The sequence below is a fragment of the Mobula birostris genome, chromosome 2 (genome assembly GCF_030028105.1).
Source record: "Mobula birostris isolate sMobBir1 chromosome 2, sMobBir1.hap1, whole genome shotgun sequence".
In the NCBI taxonomy this organism is placed as follows: Eukaryota; Metazoa; Chordata; class Chondrichthyes; order Myliobatiformes; family Myliobatidae; genus Mobula; species Mobula birostris.
Genome location: NC_092371.1, coordinates 139,146,401 through 139,166,679, shown reverse-complemented (window position 1 = coordinate 139,166,679; position 20,279 = coordinate 139,146,401). Strand labels below are relative to the sequence as shown.

The following is a 20,279-nucleotide window of genomic DNA, read 5'->3' as shown; positions in this document are numbered from 1 at the left end:
CAGCCCCAATCTCCTGCTGCTTCCCTGTATCCCTTCATGCCCTGACCAATCAAGAATTTATCAAGTATAAAGACTTGGCAACGAATTTCATAGATTCACTAGTCTCTGGCTAAAGAAATTCTTCCTCATCTCCGTTCTAAAAGGACACCCCTTTACTTTGAAGCTGTGTCCTCTAGTCATTCCTACCACAGGAAATAACTTCTCTATGAGGGCCTTTCACCATTCGATAGGTTTCAATTAGGTCACCCTTCATTCTTTTGAATTCCAGTAAATATAGGCCTAGAGCCAACAAACTCTCTTCATATGCCTCTTTTATCCTGCAATCATTTTCGTGAACTTCCTATCAACTCCCTCCAGTTTTAGCACATCCTTTCTAAGAGGCCCAAAACTGTTCACAATACTCCAGGTGAGGCCTCACCATTGCTTCTTAAAGTCTCAACATTACATCTTTGACTCCCTGTGCACCTCTGATTTTTGAATTCTCTCCATTTAGAAAACAGTCTGAAACTTTATTTTTGATGTCAAATTTCCCTACACGTTATTCTATCTTCCAGTTCTTTGCCCAGTTTGCCCACTCTATCCAAGTCGTCCTGCAGACTCCCTGCCCCTTTGACAATACCTGTTCCTCCACCCATCTTGGTATCATCTGCAAACTGGGACAGGATACCAAGTCTGCAGGGAGAAGTACTGTAAAAAGAAAATGCGAAAAAAGGAATAAGCATGATAAGGGCCTTTTTCACCACAGTGGAAGAGTATCCAAAGTAGAATGATAAAGGCATATTATAAACTTCTGAATGCAACAAAAAAATGAACAATTTTAGACTTTGTGGGAGAGGATAGCATAGTGGTCTAAATACAGGACTAAATTCCTATGTAGCTGTGGAGTTTTAATGCCAGTAAAGCTTAAAGTTTAAAATAAAACATTAACACTGGTATTGGTAATCACGAAACCACCAAATAGTCATATAAAACCGATCAGGTTCATTACTGTCCTTCAAGGAAAGAAATGTGCCATTCTTACCCAGTCTGACCAAAATGCAACTCTAGCCTTTCCATTGTAACTTGGCTAGTTTTAACTGCTTTCTGACAATAAACGCAAACCTAATCAGTGAGTTCTCCGTTCCATGAAAAGAAATGCACTGATATAGAAAGTGGTAGCATCAGAACTGAAAACAATGCAAAACAGAAAATAAAAACCAGTTTTCTTGACAAAAGTATCCTAATATGAATGGGACTAATTCAGATTCTAAGTTGACAATTTAATTAGCTGGATATCTGTATGTAGAATTATGAATTTCATTCTTCACTCCAATTCTGAATTGGCCATTCTCTATTTAGTGGAGGCAGGACAATTGGACTCTACACAAAAAAAAGTTTACAGCAGCCTTCAGCTCTCTACAAATCTGAAGCCCAATCTTACTGCCTTGTTAACCTTTCAAAACGCATTTAATGTCTCTGCTGCTCTGCAGCAAGTATTTCTCACTTTTGCAGCTAGTAACAAAAACATTTAGGGCAAAGCAAGTTTAAATGAAGTACAACATTTTCCAATGTTAAATTAAAAACCAGTAAGATAGTAAAACACAATCAGACATTACACCTCTCCTGGAAGATCCGGGAGTCGCCCGGATATCGACAGTGGCTCCCTGACGCCCGGAAATTATATACAATATCCCGGAAAGAGATTTTTTTGAGAGGGAGAGCGAGCGTCCTGATTGGTCTCTCTTCGTGCTAAGATTGGTCCCCAACCACCGGGCTGTGAGGAAACAATATGATTTGGCAATATGAGTCAGCTGCACCTTTCCTCATTCCCTGTAACGCTCACTGTTGAGCTTGAACGTACACGAGGTGATTACCCACGCATCATCCATGTCAGCGCGGGAAGGAGATCAACTCCTCGAGCTTGCAAATGACAGTGGGCTGAAAAGTTATGTTTAACATAACATCTCTGCCGGCGTTCTGGATCAAAGTCAAGGCTAAATATCCTGAGATAGCCACGAAAGCACTGAAAACGTTGCTTCCATTTCCAACATCATATCGCTGTGAAGCAGAGTTTTCTGCAATGAATGCAACGAAAACTAAATTGCGGAATAGACTGGACATAAGGAACCCCCTTCGAGTATTGCTGTCTCCCATCACCCCTCGATAGGACTGTCTTGTTGCAGGGAAACAAGCCCGGGGCTCCCACTGATTCAGCGATATTGGTGTGTTGCAATGATTTTATATGTTCATACGAGGAAAATATGCGGTGTGTTTAATAGCCAAACGTTACTTAAAATGTTATGATGCTATTGACTTATCACCTATATTCCGGTCGTGATTAACAACGGCCCCCCCCCCCCCCCCGGTCAGCAGCGCAAAAAACGATTGTGGATCCCTGCTAAGTAGACCTATCAGTTTTCTCTGTGGGTGGGCTTTACAGTTGACCTCAAAAATAATGACAGTGTTGCTCACTGCACTGTTTGCAACAGTGACTTTTCTATTGCCCATGGTGGGTTAAGACTGTAAAAGACATGTTGAGGTGAGTTTAACAGGTGTCATTCGTTCATTAGCATAACTAACATTATCTAAACTAGCTGGCTGGCTGCTAAGGAGCTACTCTATTGATGCCCTATGTGATGAGACAAAACTCCCTGTAGACTTGCTTAAAGTCGTAATAGAATAAACATGATAACATAAGTACATATTTTAATGTCAGATTTGCTGCATATACCCAACTTGGTTTACAGATTAGACAAGATCACTAAACAAAGTATTACATACACCCTTGGGGGTCGAGTGGGGGAGATATGGGGTTGCAGGGGGTGAGGGTGCTACCTCCCTGAAATGGTGGTGATACCTCCCTGAAATGAGTTTTTGCAGGGTGGGATGTCTGCACAATGAACACAGAACTCTAGGCCTACAAAGATCTTTGTAGAATGATGCTGAAGTTTAATTAATATAGTACATCATTCATCTTTACAAGTTTTTATATAGAGAATGAATTAATAATTTTATTACTTAAAAAACTAGTCTCATTAACTGACCATGGTCTAGAAATTGTTCTGCTACCTTTCAATAATTAAACAATGCTATGAATCATTAGTACTGCTTGAGAAAGATCTATAAAGATTGAGATATACAATTGAGCCATTTAGAGAAAAGTTTTTGTCAGGTTTTTGTCAGTTTTAATGCAGCTCTACTCTAATGATCTATTGCTGCTCTCTGTATTTGAGCCATTGCAATCTCATGACCAGCTCAAGCTGTACTCTGACACCTAAAGGTAGTACTTAATGTGTGGATACTGCTATGGTCTGAAGGACAGTAGGAATGGTGGGCGTGTGCTCATAAATTATCAGAAAGATGCAGACAAGTTGGTGAATATAATGTCCAGAAGCATGTAATTTTGTGCATAAGGACCATGGAGTACATTTAGGAGGCTGGCAGAGAACTCACAGCAAGGACTATTTGAGTGCAGTCTATGAATATCACTACTTGGGGAAACCTTGACACAGCCAAATCCCCATAATTGCAACACACACAAAATGCTGGAGGAACTCAACAGGCCAGGTGGCATCTGTGGAAAAAAGTACAGTCGATGTTTCGGGCCGAAACCCTTCGGCAGGACTGGAGAAAAAAAGCTGAGGAGTAGATTTGAAAGGTGGGGGAGGGGAGAGAGAAACACCAGGCGATAGGTGAAACTTGGAGGGGGAAGGATGAAGCAAATAGCTAATAAGTTGATTGGTGAAAGAGACAGAGGACCATAGAAGAAAAAAGGGGTGGGGGGGAACCAGAGGGAGGGGATGGGTGGGCAAGGAGATAACATGAGAGAGGGACAACGGGATGGGAAACAGTGGAGGCATTACTGGAAGTCTGAGAAATTGATGTTTGTGCTGTCAGTGGCCACCCACTGTTAATTCCACTTCCCATTCTGATATATCCATCCATGGCCTCCTCCACAGTCGGGATAAGGCCACACTTAGGTTGGAGGAATAACACCTTATATTCCATTTGGGTAGCCTCCAACCTGATGGCATGAACATCGATCTCCCTCTGGTGCTTCTCCCCCCCCCCACCATTCTTTTTTCTTCCAGCTCCTACTACTACTCAGCTTTTTTTCCCCTCCAGTCCTGCCGGAGGGTTACAGCCTGAAACGTCGACTGTTCTTTTTTCCCCATAGATGCTGCCTGGCCTGCTGAGTTCCTCCAGCATTTTGCGTCTGCAGCTCAGATTTCCGCATCTGCAGACCTAAGGAAATAGCAAAAGACTCTTTGGCCCACAAAGTATGGGTTGACCATCAAGCAGCCATTTACTGTAAACAAATCTCATTTTATTTTCCCTATGTTCCCATCACGACCAATAACGTGAACTGTCGACATCATTCTCTCCACAAGTGCTGTCTGTCCTGTTAAATACTTTGCAATATTTTCTATTATTATTTCAGATCTCCAGCATCTAGATCCCTGCTTTTCAGCCACATACAATAACTTCTGTTTAGAGGTTTTCAAATCACAGTTCCAGGGCTGGTTAGCCTGCAGAGGATCACTATATTTTCCCAGTCATGCAAGATAGAACACATCACTCGAAAGAACAGGGTATTAATTTACAATTGCTTCTTGCTTCTGCTCAGGCTGGCACCTGGTCAGTTTCCATACAGAACTGAAACCTGAAGCCTGACAGCAGCTGCCGGAATCAAACATTAGCAGCACTGTAGCCAGAACTACCATCAGGCCAATTGTCACTCAGCTCATCCCTCCAAAATAGACAATTTTCCCAAAGCTGTACTTCAATGGTCATACAATTCACTTTATTTTCCATGAGGAACTTCGTTTGTGCCGTGGTAAGGATAACATCACAGAACTTGAGATACACAACACCACACTACATATAGTTAAACACAATAAAATACTCACAAATGACTACTACTAAAAATTAATGCATGTAATTTAAAATACAAATACACATAATAAAACTGTTTTTACTGCCTAAGGTGCTATGCATTCTATATATTCAAAGTTGGGTGTTGAGGAGGCAAATGGAGGAAGACACAGAACTGGATAAGGCTCTTCTGGTGCTGACGGGAAGGGACCTGTAGTGGCGTCCAGATGGCATGACAATGTAGTATCTGTGAAGTGTTTGTGTCATGTCCTCTACTATTTGTTGAGTCCTCTTTATTGTCCATCTCTTACGGATGAATGTTTCTTGTTCCTGGCCAATGATTCTACTACTTATTCTGACAATTCTGTTGAGTGGGCTGAGGTTGATGGTGCTCATTGCTCCGAACCATGCCATGATGTTGTAGGTTAATATTAATTCAATGAAGCATTTAGAAAATGTCTGGAGAATTCATAGCTGGACCTGATGTTTCTGTATCTTCCGAAGGAAAAATAGCCATTGTTGGCCCTTGGAGAGTATCAACCCACCATCGGTCTTAAGGGTGATTTTGTTATCTATAGTTGTGGTGAGGTACTTGTACTCTCCAACACTCTCTATCAACTAGCTACTTTTTTCTAGGGTTGGGACAGCGTACTGTTGTTTTCTAAGGTCCACTGCCATTCCCTAGTTTTACTGGGGTTCAGGTCCAGATAGTTGTTTGTGCACCATCCAGCAAATTTTATTGATTTCCTCATTGTTGCAGTCAGAGTTGGTAGTGTCAATGATGACTGTGTCACCTGAGCCACATGTCTGGGTGTGAACTTCTGCAGTCATCTGTAGATTGGTGAGATAACCAAGCCCTGTGGTGCTCCAGTTGATACTTGCCTGTTGGTGTTCATATAACCATTATATTTCACTTTATGATGTCTGTCTGTGAGGGAGGAGAGGATGAGGAGTATGAGGTGGGGGTTTACATTCATTTGCTGGAGTTAGTGTGCATGGGGTTGCATGGTGTTCAATGCACTGGAGAAGTTCACAAACAGCATTCTAACAAATGATCTGGGCCTTTCCAAGTGCATGTAGCTATGGTGCAGTAAAGTTAGTACTGCACCATCCGCGACTCTTTTCAGTCTATAACCAAACTGGAGTGGGTCAGTAAGCCCACTTCCCATCACCTGTAGCTGGGGCAGGAGCCTTTCAAAGGACTTCATTACTAGGGATGTTAGAGCTACAGGACAGTAGTCATTATTGCAGGTGGGATTGCACTTCTTGGGAATTGGGCATATGATGGTGGTGGTTTTTCAAATGGTTGGTATGATATATTCAGACAGACAGCAGCTAAAGAAGTGACAGAAATTCTCTGACAGTTGTCTACAGCAGCGTTTCAGTACCCATCCACTGATGTTCTCTGGAGCTGGTGCTTTATGGGGGTTTGCTCTCGAGTACCCTCTCCACTTCTCTCAGATGGAACTCTATATTGGTGCTGCTTAGTGCATCCTCCATCTCCAGTGTGAAGCTGTACTGAACAAACCTGCAGTAAAAGCTGTTCAGTCCTTCTGCAATCTCTACACATTCTTCCCGACTTAGGTAGGATGAAGGCTGGCGATTATGGAGGCCGGCCACTGTTTTGACACCTTTCCATGCATTGCTAGCTTTGTCATCAACAAGCACTTATACAAGATGATAAACACTAATGTCAACTTCACTGTTAACATTCTATGTTAAGGATCTTTTTATTTCATTGCATCCCTATACTGATTATGGTGGGCTTATTATACCAAAACTGGGTGGCTTATTCGACTATTTCCGGGCCATAGTCTTGGCAGTGGACAAACAGCCTAACTAAAAAGAAGCATAATTGCCCCCCAACCCCCTTAAGGCAATGGTGAACATTTTGTTTTCACAACTGAGTAGCTTAAGTTGTCACTTCTTGTCTGGTTTCAGCCTGCAAATCATCAGATTGGATTCATTTTCAGAATGCTTATCCTTGAAGACTGCTGAAGGTCAGAAGTATCGTATTTGTTTCTCATTCCACACAAGATTGCTCTATCCATTTCTAACTCCCATTTGTCCTGACTCTTCAGATGATTCTATAATAGTTTCCCTCTTCATGTGACTGTGCCAAATGCCATCCATCTCAGTATGTCTGTTCTCACAATGCAAGATCAGGCCAATGTCAGAATATCCTTCAAGAGGTGAGCCCTTGCAAGGCATCGAGCCCTAATGGTATACCTGGTACATAGGTGGAAAGGATGAACAGCTTCAAGAGGATGGATCATACAGCTAATGGATAAGGCCTCAGACTTCGGTGTTTGATGTGACTTTATCAGAGGAATGCAGGTTCTCACCCTGTCATGGTCAGTTTACCAATCTGAAAGTTCATTTGCATTTCTTCTACATAGTACTTTAACAAGAAACTCACCATGCTGATCATAAAAAAAGACAAGTATAGGTTGATTTGGTCCAAAGGCACAAAAAGCCACCATGTGTTCATGGGGATGAAAGGCTACACATCGGACAGCTGATGTATAATTCAGATCAGAATACATTGCCACTTGGTCTCCTAACAAAAAGGAAGAGAACTTGAAATAGAATCAAATCATTACCAAGATCATCAGCCAAACACAAAATTATCACTAATTATTACTGTATTATAAATACTAATGAAACATGGATCAGATTACAGACAGATATGTATTATCCAAATATTTAGAAAAGGTGTAGAGACAAATTTACATTTAAATACAATAATTTATTGCTAGAAACAAAAAAAAAGTAACTCAGCTCAGGGGAAAACTGCAGCAATCAGGTTCTAGCACTGAGTTTGGCCTTAATGGCTCAGAAGGGAAGTGGGGAGAAGAGAAGTATTGTTGTGATAGAGGATTCATTAGTTAGGGAATAGATAGGAGATTCCGGGGATGCAAAAGAGACACATGGATGGTCTGCTGCAGACCAGATGCCAGGGTCAGGGAATATTTTTGGATCTGGGCCGCAGCATTCTAAAGGGGAATGGTGAGCAGCCAGGAGTTGTAGTACATACTGGTACCAACAACACAGGTACGAAAAGGGATAAGGTCCTGAAGAGAGAAAATAGAGAACTAAATAGGAAGCTGAAAAGCAGGGTCACAAGGTTAGAAATCTCTGGCAGATTAATTTTTCAGATTTGTTGATCTTTGGGATCCCTCTTTTGGAAGGTATGGCATGTACCAAAAGGACCGGTTACACCTGTACTTGAGGGGAATCAATATCCTTCAAGACACATTTGCGAGAGCTGTTGCGGTGGATTTAAACTAGTTCTGCAGGGCAATGGGAACCAGGATGATAAATCAGAGGAAGGGGCAGTTGGTATACAGCTAGATATAGTGTGTAGAAAATCTGTAAAGATTTGGCAGTTGATAGGTCAAAATTACAGTCAGTAAGATGGGCTGAAGTGTGTATTTTAATACAACTGTCAGGAACAAGGACGATGAATGTACAGCATGGGTCATTACATGGGATTGCAATGTTGTGATATTACAGAGACCTGGCTGTCACAAGAGGAGGAATGGCAGCTGGATGTTCTGGGGTTCAGGTGTTTCAAAAATAACAGAGGAAGGAAAAAGATGTGGGGGAAACAGCATTGCTAATCATGGATAGTATCACAGATGCAGAAAGGGAGGACGTTGTCGGGAGATTGTCTACTAAGTTAATGTTGATGGAAATCAGAAACAGAAATGGGGCAATCACTCTATTGGGAGTATTCTATAGAACTACACCCCCCCCCCAATAGCAACAGAGCCACTGAGGAACAGATAGGGAGGCAGAAAAAGCACAACTAATAGGATTGTGCCTTCAACTTCCCTAATTGGCATCCCTTTAGTGCAAAAGGTTTAGATGGGACAGAACTCATTAGGTGTGTCCAGGAACGATTCCTGACTCAATATGTACCAGGCCGATTAGAGGAGAAGCCATACTGGATCTGGCGCTACGCAGTGAACCAGGTCAGAAGTCAAATCTCCGGGTGGGAGAGCATTTCAGAAACAGTGAACACAACTTCCTGACCTTTACTATAGCTTTGGAGCGGGATAGGAGATGGTATGAGAAAATATTTAACTGGGGGAGAGGTCATCATGATGGTATTAAGAACAGTGGTCAAATTGGGAAATAAACAGTGGAAATGTGGAAGTTGTTTAGGGGGATGCAGGGAGTTCTGCGTAAGTGTGCCCCATTGAGGCAGGGAAGAATAGCACAGTGAAGGAGCTGTGGTTACCAGGAAATGTGCAACATCCAGTCAAGCGGGGAAAAAAAGCTTACTTAAGGTTAAGGAAGCAACGATCAGGTAAGGATCTAGAGAGTTACAAGATAGCCAGGAAGGAGCTAAAAAATGGATTTGAGAGATTGGAGGGGGTGTGAGAAGGCCTTGCTGAATAGGATTAAGAAAAAGCCCAAGGTGCTCTACACATATGTAAAGAATAGGAGAATGGACAGGGCGAGGAGAAACGCTGATCAGGGATAATACAGGAAATATGTCCCTGAAGTCAGAGGAGGTGGGGGAGGTGTTCAATAAGTATTCTGCCTCAGTACTTACCAGTGAGGGATGTTGGAGTTTGTGAACACAGTGTAAAACAGGCTTCAACATGTTGACATTATGAAAGAGGAAGTGCTAGAACTTTTGAAAAAGTTAAGCCCCCTTGGGATAGTTAAGCCCCCGGGCAAGATGTAATATACCCAAGGTTACTGTAGGAAGCATTGGAAGTGATTGTTGTACCTTTGATGATAACCTTTGCATCCTCACTGTCCACAGTAATACCAGATGATTGGAGGGTGGCAGATGTTATTTTTTTGTTCAAGAATGGGAGTAGGGATGACCCTGGGTATTATAAACCAGTGATTCTCAAATTCCGTGGTAGGAAAATTATTGGAGAAGATTCTTAGCATCTTTGAAGAAGATCCAAAGAAGTTTTACTCATTTGAAGAAGCATAGTTTGATTAGGATAGTTAGTATGGCTTTGCGAGGGGCAGGTCATGTCTCACAAGGCTAAATAAATCCTTAGAGACGTTGCAAAGCACATTGATGAAGGTAGAGCAATGGAAGGGATGCAAGGCATTTGATAAGGTTCCCCATGCTATATTCATTCAGAAAACCAGGAGGCATAGAATCCAGGGAAACTTGGCTGCGTGGATACAGAATTGACCTGCCTATAGAAGACAGAGAGTGGTAGAAGTGTATGCTGCCTGGAGGTTGGTGACCAGTGGTGATCTGCTCTAAGACCCCCTACTCTTTGTGATTTTTATAAATGACTTGAATAAGGAAGTAGAAGGGTGGGTTGCAAATGCCAGAAAGGTTGGTGGAATTGTGGATAGTGTGAAAGGGTTGTTTGTAGGTTGCAATGGATCATTCACAGGATGCAGAGCTGGGCTGAGAAGTGGCAAATAGAATTCAATCCGGGAAAGTTGACGTGATTCACTTTGGAAGGTTGTATTTGAAGGCGGAATACCAGGTTAACTGCAGAATTCTTAGTAGTGTGGAGGTACTGAGGGATCTTGGGATCCACTTCCATAGATCCCTCAAAGTTGCCACATGGTTGACCGGGTCGTTACGAAGGCATATTGTGTTTGGTGGCCTTCATAAATCGGGGAATAAGTTCAAGAATCACAAGATAATGTTGCAGCTTGATAAAACCCTGATTAGAGCACATGTAGAATTTTATCTTCAGTTCTGATCAACTGATATGGAAAGATGCAGAACCTCATCTTTAGAGAGGGTGCAAAGATTTACCAAAATACTGCCTGGACTTGAGGGCACGCTTTATAGGTTGAGAGAGTGAGGGTTTCTCTTTGGAGCCAAGGAGGATGAGATACAAGTTGATAGAGATGTACAAGTTGATAAGAGACACAGATGAAGAGTATAGCTAGAGATCTCTTCCCACAGCAGAAAAGGCCAATATGAGTAGGACATAATTTTATGTGATTAGCAGAAAGTATTGGAGGGATGTCAGAGATAAGTTCTTTTACACAGAGAGTGGTGCATGCGTGGAACACTCTGCCAGAGCTAAGGCAAGGTACGTCATATCCGGAGTTTCTCCAGTTAGCGGACGATTTCCCTCCACGCCTCTCTGACATAGTGGGCATTCGCATACGAGGCTAGCTACAGCAGTGGTTTTGCCATTGCCTTCTGCCGGGTGAGTTTCCAAAGAGATCACCAGCTCGTAACCCAGCACGGGTGGAAAGCGTGCAGGGGAGCCGGCTGGCTGGATTTGAACCCGGGACCTTTCGTCCCAAGGTCTGACACTGATGCCACTATGCCACCAGCCGGGTCACCAGAGCTAAAGAGGCCGATATATTATGGGCTTTTAAGATAGACACATGGATGATAAAACAATGGAGGGTTATGCAGGAGAGAGAGGTTAGGTTGATCTTACGGTATGGGCATCATGGGCCAAAAAGCCTGTACTGTGCAGTAACATTCTAACATACTAATAAGGGCGTCACTAGCAAATCCAACATTAAATATCCATCCCCAACTGGCCCCTGAAATATACAACTAATTGTGTTAATTCCTATTCCACTCCCTTTTCTCCACTGCTTCTAAAGTTTCTATAGATATGCAAATAGAAGGAAACACATCCAAAATTAATAAGCATACCTGAAGGAAGAAAGTAAACGGGGAAATAAGAGTATGAAAAACGAATTCAATAAATCATGCTGATCTCCATGGTAGATGCAAAAAACGTAACAGAAGTATTGGAAAACAGAATAACAATTAGGTTGGGCAGAGGAAATGAGCAAGCTTAAGCAAACGATCAGTAACTTTGTCAGGATAAAGGACAGCAAAACCACTGAAACTCAGCCTTAATTCAAAACTGCCACAGAATTTTCAATTTCCACTTAAAAGGGTTGGATGTGCCTTGAATGAATAGCCTCTCTGAAAGATAGTTAACTCAGGGAGTATAACATTTCCCCACAACAATTCCCTAATAAAGTACCAGTCCCATATAGGAAAACTAAAATAGAAAGAAAAACAGTGCACTATTTTTCCATGGATTTTTTTTTTGTAATGTACTGACCTTTACTTATTACTACTTAATTTTACTATAATATAAATTATCACATACTTATTTGTGAACCTTATTGCATTTTTGTATTTCTTACACTGCAATATTTCAAAGTTGTTTCATTGACTGTAAAATACTTCAAGCTGTCCTAAAAAGCTCAAGAAAGATTGAAGTTATTTTTTCAATCATTTGTATGAAAACTAAATTGGAGATAAATAGATGGCTGAATTTGGTGATTTCCCAAGAGTGCAGAAATGAAGCCTTCTGAAAACCCTTTCTTTGAAAATTGAAAATAATCTGCAAATATATACATTTCACCATTAATTGATAGCTTGTGGGAGGATTTCAGAACTAGCAATATTTTTATATAGTTGAAATTATTACAAATATAGGAAGGGGAATTTTAAATAGGATAAAAGCTGGGTAAAAATATGTAGCACTTTCATTCCAATGTAATCTTCTCATTTAATCAGAAATTAACAAAGGATAAATATTAGATCCTTTTTCATCCAAAAAAATGGAACTCTAAACTATCTCCAATTCCTAGCTTTTGATCTTTAGTTATGTAGGTATGACTTGTCACGAGTCCATTCATGTACTCTTTAAAAGAAAGGATTTCTGCCTCCACTACCCTGGTGCCAAGTCACCACCACTCTTTGCATGTAGAAGACTCTGAAACTCCTCTAATCCTTCCTCTTAAATTCTTCCCTAGTTATTACTCATTCTGCTAAGTGAAATGGATCCATCTTAATCATCCTGTATAAAAGCGTCTCACAATTTCATTCACATCTATTATATTTCCCAATGCAAGGCCTTGACCCGAAACAATACCAATTCCTTCCCTCTCAGAGATGCTGCTCAACATGCTGAGTTCCTCCAGCACATTGTTTGAATTAAATTATCCGACAGTCTGCTTTAGTTCAAAGAAAATCTATTCAATTGAATCTTATCACTATAATTATGCACTCTTCATTACATCCTCTTAAAATCTTCATATCCTTCCTGTAGGGCTTGAGCTGTAACCCAACTAGTGTTTCATACTAGCGTACCTTCCTTGTTCTTGCACATTATACTTTGAATGATAAAAGCAGGAATCCGACATGCACTTTCAACCACTTTATATATCTTTCCTTGATCACCATGTGCATGTACTTAAATCCCAATTTTAACATCAACTATTTAGCCTGTGTTGCCTCATAGGTCACCAGTATAAAGGATAGGTTTAATAGATCAAAATAAAACATCTGCTTTAACAGTTGAACAACACCTGTATCTGTATTCCAAACGTAACAAATTCCATCTTCGCTGCCTGAGAAAAGGAAGGTCCCGCAGGGTGTGAATGTACTGTAGATATGTTCACAATAATTTGTAGCCCCCGTGTACTTCTTTGCAGCTAGCCTAGAAAATAAATTAATTGAAGTTTAAAAACAAGGTATTCCTATTTAGTAAATGTTACCAACTGCCATTCATAATCAGAATCCACCTCCCTCACCCACAAGTTCTTTTCTCAAATATGTCAGCAATGGAGATGTATTCAGTTGATGAAATCTTGGCAACAGCACTGTGTAGTTGTTAAAACATTGACTTTAATGAGTAGTTCACAAGCAGCAGATGAATAACTCAAAAGGTGCTTATCCTCAATAGTTCAGTGAATAGTTCCCTCAAATGGCAAATGCACCCTCTTGCTCCTCAGAAGTGGGGACAATCAAAATCAGAAAACAAGTCTGCCAGTGATAACAATCACTGGGATGACAGTAATAAGAATTTGGAATATAAAAGTCCTGGATTGGAAGAGGCCATCTTTAATTCACAAAAGAGCCGAAGAGATTTGGTTAGAGCTTTGTAAAGAAACATTGCAGCAGTGGAAGACATTTCACCCATCTGGACTTGCAGCAAATCCCTGAAATTATCAAACAGTAACTTACTTAAAAGATATTAGAAAAGCTAAAAATCTGCCAGATTGTATAATTACAATCAGAGTAAAAGAGTTCCACTTTGACACTGCACAGGTCACTGAACAGCCTGGTTTAAGTTTAAATTTTGTTCTTCCATATAATGAGTGATTCAGCAGAGGTAAAGACCTCAGCTCTTCTGTGTTAGAGCAACAAAGACAAAGATAATCTGTTAGCAATTTATACATTACATCGTGAGTAGCACAGATGTCGAAAACTAAAAGGTACTGCAATATACTGCCAGCTTGTGTGGTAGGTTTCGGTGTACTTTCTCAGTGGTGATAGGCATTTTTGACTGCACAAAAAATTCTCTATAAATTTTCAAATAACATTTGGGTTTTGTGATCTCATGTCATTACTAAACAAAAGGGTAATGGACTGAAAATAGAAAATCCAGTTTTTGGGCGAGGAGGGAAAAAAGTGATTAAGAGGAAAAAAAAAGTCAAGCACCATCTATAGCATAAAAAATTAAGAATCGAGCTTGTCTGTCATTCAAGAGAGCTTGATCTTGATCTCAATAACTTTCAATTCCCTGGCCCTGATCACCTCATTTTCACCATGGATGTCCAGTCCCTAAATATTTCTATCACCCATCAAGAAGACCTTAAAGGTTTCCATTTCTTTCTTGATGGAAGACCCAACCTGTTCCCCTCCACCATTTGTCGGGCAGAAATGGTCCACTCATTCATCAGTTTCTCCCATTTTCTCCAAACTCAAGATGTAGCCAAAGGGCACCGGCTTGGGCCCCAGCTACAAATGCCTTTTCATTTGCTACGTGGAACAGTCCATGTTTCAAACCTTCTCTGGTAATGCTCCCCAACTCTTTCTGTGCAACATCAACAACCACATTGGTGCTGCTTCATGCACCCATGCCAAGCTTGTCAATTTCATCATTACATTCAATTTCCACCCTGCTCTTAAATTCACTTGGTCCACTTCTGATACCACTCTTAATCTCTCTGTCTCCATCTCTGGAGACAGACTGCCTACAGATATCTTTTATAAACATATGGACTCCCATGGCTCTCTTGACTATACCTCTTCCCAATTGTCTCCTGTAAAAATGAAATTTTCTTTTCTCAGTTCCTTTGTCTCTGCCACATCTCTTCCCAGGATGAAACTTTCCTTTCCAGGACATAAGAGATGTCTTCTTTCTTCAAAGAACAGGATTTCCCTTCCTCCACCTTTGATGCTGTCCTCACCCGCATCTTCTCTATTTCCCAGACATCCGCCCTCACCCCCTCTTCCCACTGCCTTAACAGGCATAGAGTTCCTACCATTCCATGAGCCTCTGTATCCAGCACATCATTCTTCGCAACTTCAAGGGACCCCACCACCAAACACATCTTTACTTCATTCCCCACTTTCTGTGGGGATCACTTGCTCTGCGATTCCCTTGTCATCTTTCTCCACTAACCTCCATCCTGGCACTCACTCTTGCAAGCAGGAGTGCTACATCTGCCCATTCACCCCCTCCCTCACCTCCATTCAGGGCCTCAAACAGTCCTTCCAGGTGAGGCAACACTTCATCTGCATATCTGTTGGGGGTCATCTGCTCTATCCGGGTGCTCCTGATGAGGCCTCCTCTACACTGGTGAGACTCGACGTAAATTGGGGGACTGCTTTGTCAAGCTCCTGCACTATGCTTGCCAAAAAAAAAAAAAAAAAAAAAGAGGCCAAACAATTTAACTCCAATACCCATTCCTATGGCCTCCTCGACAACCACGATGAGGACTCCCTCAGGTTGGAGGGGCAACACTTCGTATTCTTCCTAGGTAGCCTACAACCAGATGACGTGAATATCGATTTCTCCAACTTCCAGTAATGTTTCCCTCTCCCCATTTCCTCTTCAATTTCCCACTCTGCCCCCTGCCCTTCTTACTGCTTCTCTTCTCCTCACCTGCCTATCACCTTCACTTGATGCCCCTCCTCCTTCTTTCTGCCATGGTACACTCTCCTCTATAAGATTCTTTTTGCTCCAGCCCTTAACCTTTTCCACCTATCACTTCCCACCTTCTTACCTTATTCCAACTACCCCCATCAACTTATTCTGGTTTCTTCCCCCTTCTTTTCAAGCCCTGATAAAGAGTCTCAGCTCGAAATGTTGACTGTTTATTCATTTCCATAGATGCTGCCTGACCTGAGTTTTTCCAGCATTTTGTGTGTGTTGCTCCGGATTTCCAGTATCTGTAGAATCTACTATGCTTATAAATACAGACATTGATTACTGCCTCTCTTCACTAAGTTTCTCAAGGCACAACATGATGGAAGCATGATGAAAGTGTTAACGAACAACCCAATTTTACAAGTTAGGATAGTCACTTCCTTACTACCAACTGCTACAAAACTGGAATGGGTATGTGTCAGGTTCGTATGGGGAGGGGATGGTGGGGGGGGGGGGGGAAGAGCAGGAAATGAAGGGAAATAGTTTATTAAAATAACTTACACTCTTAGATCCATCACTCTCAAAGTGCTGTCCCTGGCATGGATTAATAAGCGTCTGCCATTTGGATGAACTTCCAGGTGGTTTATCGGAATACCTTTTAGGTCATTTTGCAATATGTTCTGCAAAGAATTTTGAACATTAAATTTTCAATAGTCTGCCCAACCTTCAATATATAGAATCACCACATTTGGGAAAGAGTAGAATGAAATGTGTAACACTTTTCCCAGTTATTCAACACAAATGAATGACACTACGTTGCATAACTATCAACAAATCACAAATAAAGGTTCTGAAAACAATTACAGCTGTAAACGAGCTAACAGCCTTTGGACAAGAAATGGAGTAATGCCAATTGTTTGGAAACATTATGATGAACAACTGAAAACTTGAGAAAACATGGGATGCAGGTCAAGTAGTTAGAAGTTCCCAACAATTGGTCAGAGTCAGTTGAAGGTGCTATTATTAAAAGGTACACGGCTAGCACAGAAAGCAAGATCTTAAAAAAAAAAGTGAAAGACATATAAAAGGAAATGGAAATATCTACTAACATGTTGCCAATTCTCTATAAGTTCCACTGGGGTGAAAAAGTGAATGCATACAAAATAAACAATGGTAGAAATGAAAGTTATCCAAAGAATTATAAAGAATTTAACCTAAGTTGAAGAACTCAATGCAAGCTATATAAATAATGAAGCTTACTATAAATACTTGTCATAACTTGGTTTCTAAAATATATGATTCTTCCTCAGAAGGGAGCTATTTCTAAGTCAATCAATTTATCACCCCAGTGGCATTTTATATGAAAAAGCTGTTTGAGATCAATTTGTCAATTAGGTCAGTTGTGGGTACAGTGATCAAATAAAAGGGAATTCTACTTCAAAGCGCTCGTATATATTTATTTAAGATGGCAAGAATACAAGTTACAGAAGTAGTCACCTACATTTAGTCATTAATTTTGTACAGCCAAGTACTGACAAATACAAGTTCATTAAAAATGTCATTTTTACTGAAGATATGAACCTCATTTGCTCCAATTACATAGTTGAGACTACACCTGGAATATTGCTTACAGGTCCAGTTTAACCATGTTGGAAGGTTAGACTTGCAAGAGCAGAGGAAGTGCAACAAATGTTCATTAGATCAATTCCTGGAACAGCAGGTTTGTATTCTCATGAGTTTAAAAGAATGTGAAGCAATCTTATTCAAATGTAGAAAACTGAAGTTTGAGAGAACAGATGCAAAGTTGATATTTCCTTAAATTGGATTGTATACAAACTGGGGATCCCAGTCTCAGAAAGTAAGCCATCCAGAACTATGGGGTTCCTTCAAGAGGGAATTGTTAGAATTCTCCACCCAAGTTTAGTAGGAAGGCTCATTTGCTGAGTATATTACTGAGTATATCATGCTATTTACCTGATCAATACTCCACTGCTGAACTGGATTTTCCGGCGAACCTTCATTTACGGATGTGCTCCAAACAATTACCAGCCCCGAACTGTCCCCCGAGAACATACGTAACCCTGTGCAACAAAAAAAACAAAAATACATGCAAAAACTACCCTAGATACCAAAGGTGCAATTTTTAACGTTGTCCTATTCAGTGCAACTTTCACTGGTGCAGTGATTAATGTTAGATGATACCAAATAGAAACAGCCGAAGTGTTGACTGTTTATTGCCCTCTAAAATATTGCCTGATTTGTTAAGTTCCTCCAGCATTTTCTGCGAGAAACAAACGCACTTTATTCACACTTCTAAGTTGTATTTTTTTTAAAAATGCATTAATAGTAACAGTATAACTGACAAGTTCTGGCATCTATCATTATTTACTAAATGGTAATCTCCCAAACAACAACACAAATTCATTCACATTAACATGATCAATTACTTTAAAGGGAACAAAACATTAACACCATCGAAGCCATTAAGCCATCATTGATTCATTTCCTTTACCAATATTTCATTCCTGCTCCTTAGTTACTTGGTAGATGTAAACTCATGGCATCCAGTTTGACTTCAATCTGGACCAGCACTGCCATATCATAATTTAAATTTTTAATATTTACTATCGATTTGTAATCCAGGGAGCGGGAAGCGCAGAACCAAATATCGCTGTGATGATTGTACATTCTAGTATCAATTGTTCGGCAATAATAAAGTATAAAGTACACCACCATTCACCTTAGTAAACATTCACCTTAGTAATAACAACACAGGCCCTTTGGCCTACAATGCTGTGCTGATCTTTTAACCTACTCCAAGATCAATCTAACCCTTCCCGCCTACATAGTTCACCCATTTGTTTTATTCACGTGTCTACCTAAGAGTCTCTTAGATGTCCTTAATATACCTGCCTCTACCACTATCCCCGCAGTGCATTCCATGGACTTACCCTACCTGACTAATCCCTATACTTTCCTAATCATCTTAAAAGTATGTCCTCTTATGGCTCTGGCTGCCCTGGGAAAAATGCTCTGGCTACACTCAGTCTGGCTCTGGCAATGATGTTGTGGCCTTGAACATCAGTAACGGTGACTGCTGAAGAGCAAGGAGGGATCTGTCACAAATCAAGGTGTATTACAAATGGAGAAAAGCATGTGGGAGCAAAGTCTAGCTGTCATGGGGAGGGGGATGGGATGGGATGGAGGAAGGAGTTTGCATTGAGGTGTTCAGCAGAGATAACAGTGTACTTAAGTTTGGGTGGATGGGTGGGAAATGATTTGACAACATCAAGTGTTGCGTCCAGTTTCTACATGTGAATTTCAGACAAGGATCCCATTTACCTTTTTAAAAATATTGCCAAAGCAGGCATCAATCACACTTACACTGAAAGCTTGCTTAAGTACAAGTACTCACACTGATTGTGAGTCATGCAGCAACTTGCATTCATGTTAACACCTTTAATACAAAAAGTACCAAGATCTTCAGAGCAATGCCAACAAGCAAAAATTTGACACCACGCCACATATAGATATTAAGATATGGATTGCCTTTAAAGAAGAAAGACGACAGAATATATTTTGTGGAGAAATTTTGCAGGCCTTTCAGGTTTAAGCATCTGATGGTGGAGTAATTAAAATTCAGGGCTCTGAATTGTAGGCCAAAATTGGAGAAGGCAGAGATCTCAGGGCAGGAGGTGGTTACAGAGATAAGGGCATGATTAGGTTGAAGAGGGGACTGACAATGAAGTAAATTTCAAAACTAAACTGATGCAAGATTAAGTTAATATATGTTACAAGCACTTTTAATGATGGATAGACCAGACACAAGACTAAACCCACAAACTTAACCACTTCTGACATGCAAGACGACGCAAACCATTCCAAGGGATGGCGATTAGGAAAATAATAACAAAGCTTTTAGCTTATAGTCCCTGCTCCGGATTGCTACATGAAACTTTACCACCTTTAAAATATATTTTAAAATTTATTTTCTTGAGTTTCAATTCCTCCTTCAGCTATAAGACTGCATAATGAGTAACTTCTTTCCTACTTGTACTACAATGATACAGTGCCTCATATTGTGCCAATTCATCTCTGGCAGCCAGGACAAAGAAATCATTTAATTGCAAGTAGATTCTACACTGAGTATTGTGAATATCGAATCATTAGTGCAAATCAAAAGGAGCAAGAATTTTTTTATATACACTTTGATGAACTTGCAAGAAATTTTAGATACTTTAAATGATAACTAAACAAGCCCTTTCAAAATATAGTAGCATTGCAGTCACCAGAATATATTGGCTTGGAAGTAGGTGGAATATCAAGGAAAATCAGCTCATCATCCCATCTTAATTGTGTACTTTGGATATATTGGTTGCTAGCATTTCATTTTAGAACAAAACTTTTCTTAGCTACACTTAACTGGCTGGTTTATACATTTTAATAGACTTTAATTGTTTTGTGGCATCAAAAAATTTAGCAGATATGCTAATGGCCTGTATTGAATGTGGGTTTGTGTTTAAAAATGTTGCAATTTCATAATTTTTTTGTGGACAA

The 20,279-nt window shown here is 40.5% G+C and overlaps 1 protein-coding gene across 8 annotated transcripts in view; it reads right to left on the bottom strand.

Annotated features, from left to right (window-relative positions):
* Nucleotides 1-20,279, bottom strand: part of ahi1 (Abelson helper integration site 1) — a 205,354-nt gene that overhangs the window by 129,476 nt on the left and 55,599 nt on the right. For all 8 annotated transcript variants that reach the window (XR_011883895.1, XR_011883903.1, XR_011883899.1 and 5 more), the window contains 4 exons: nucleotides 17,697-17,803; nucleotides 16,284-16,402; nucleotides 13,153-13,283; nucleotides 7,274-7,414 (listed from right to left, as the gene is read on the bottom strand). Coding sequence is in view for 5 of the 8 variants with exons in the window: in XM_072249423.1 (XP_072105524.1) it covers nucleotides 7,274-7,414; nucleotides 13,153-13,283; nucleotides 16,284-16,402; nucleotides 17,697-17,803 (498 nt within the window). In the remaining 3 variants the exon portion in view is untranslated. The remainder of the gene's footprint in view (nucleotides 1-7,273; nucleotides 7,415-13,152; nucleotides 13,284-16,283; nucleotides 16,403-17,696; nucleotides 17,804-20,279) is intronic.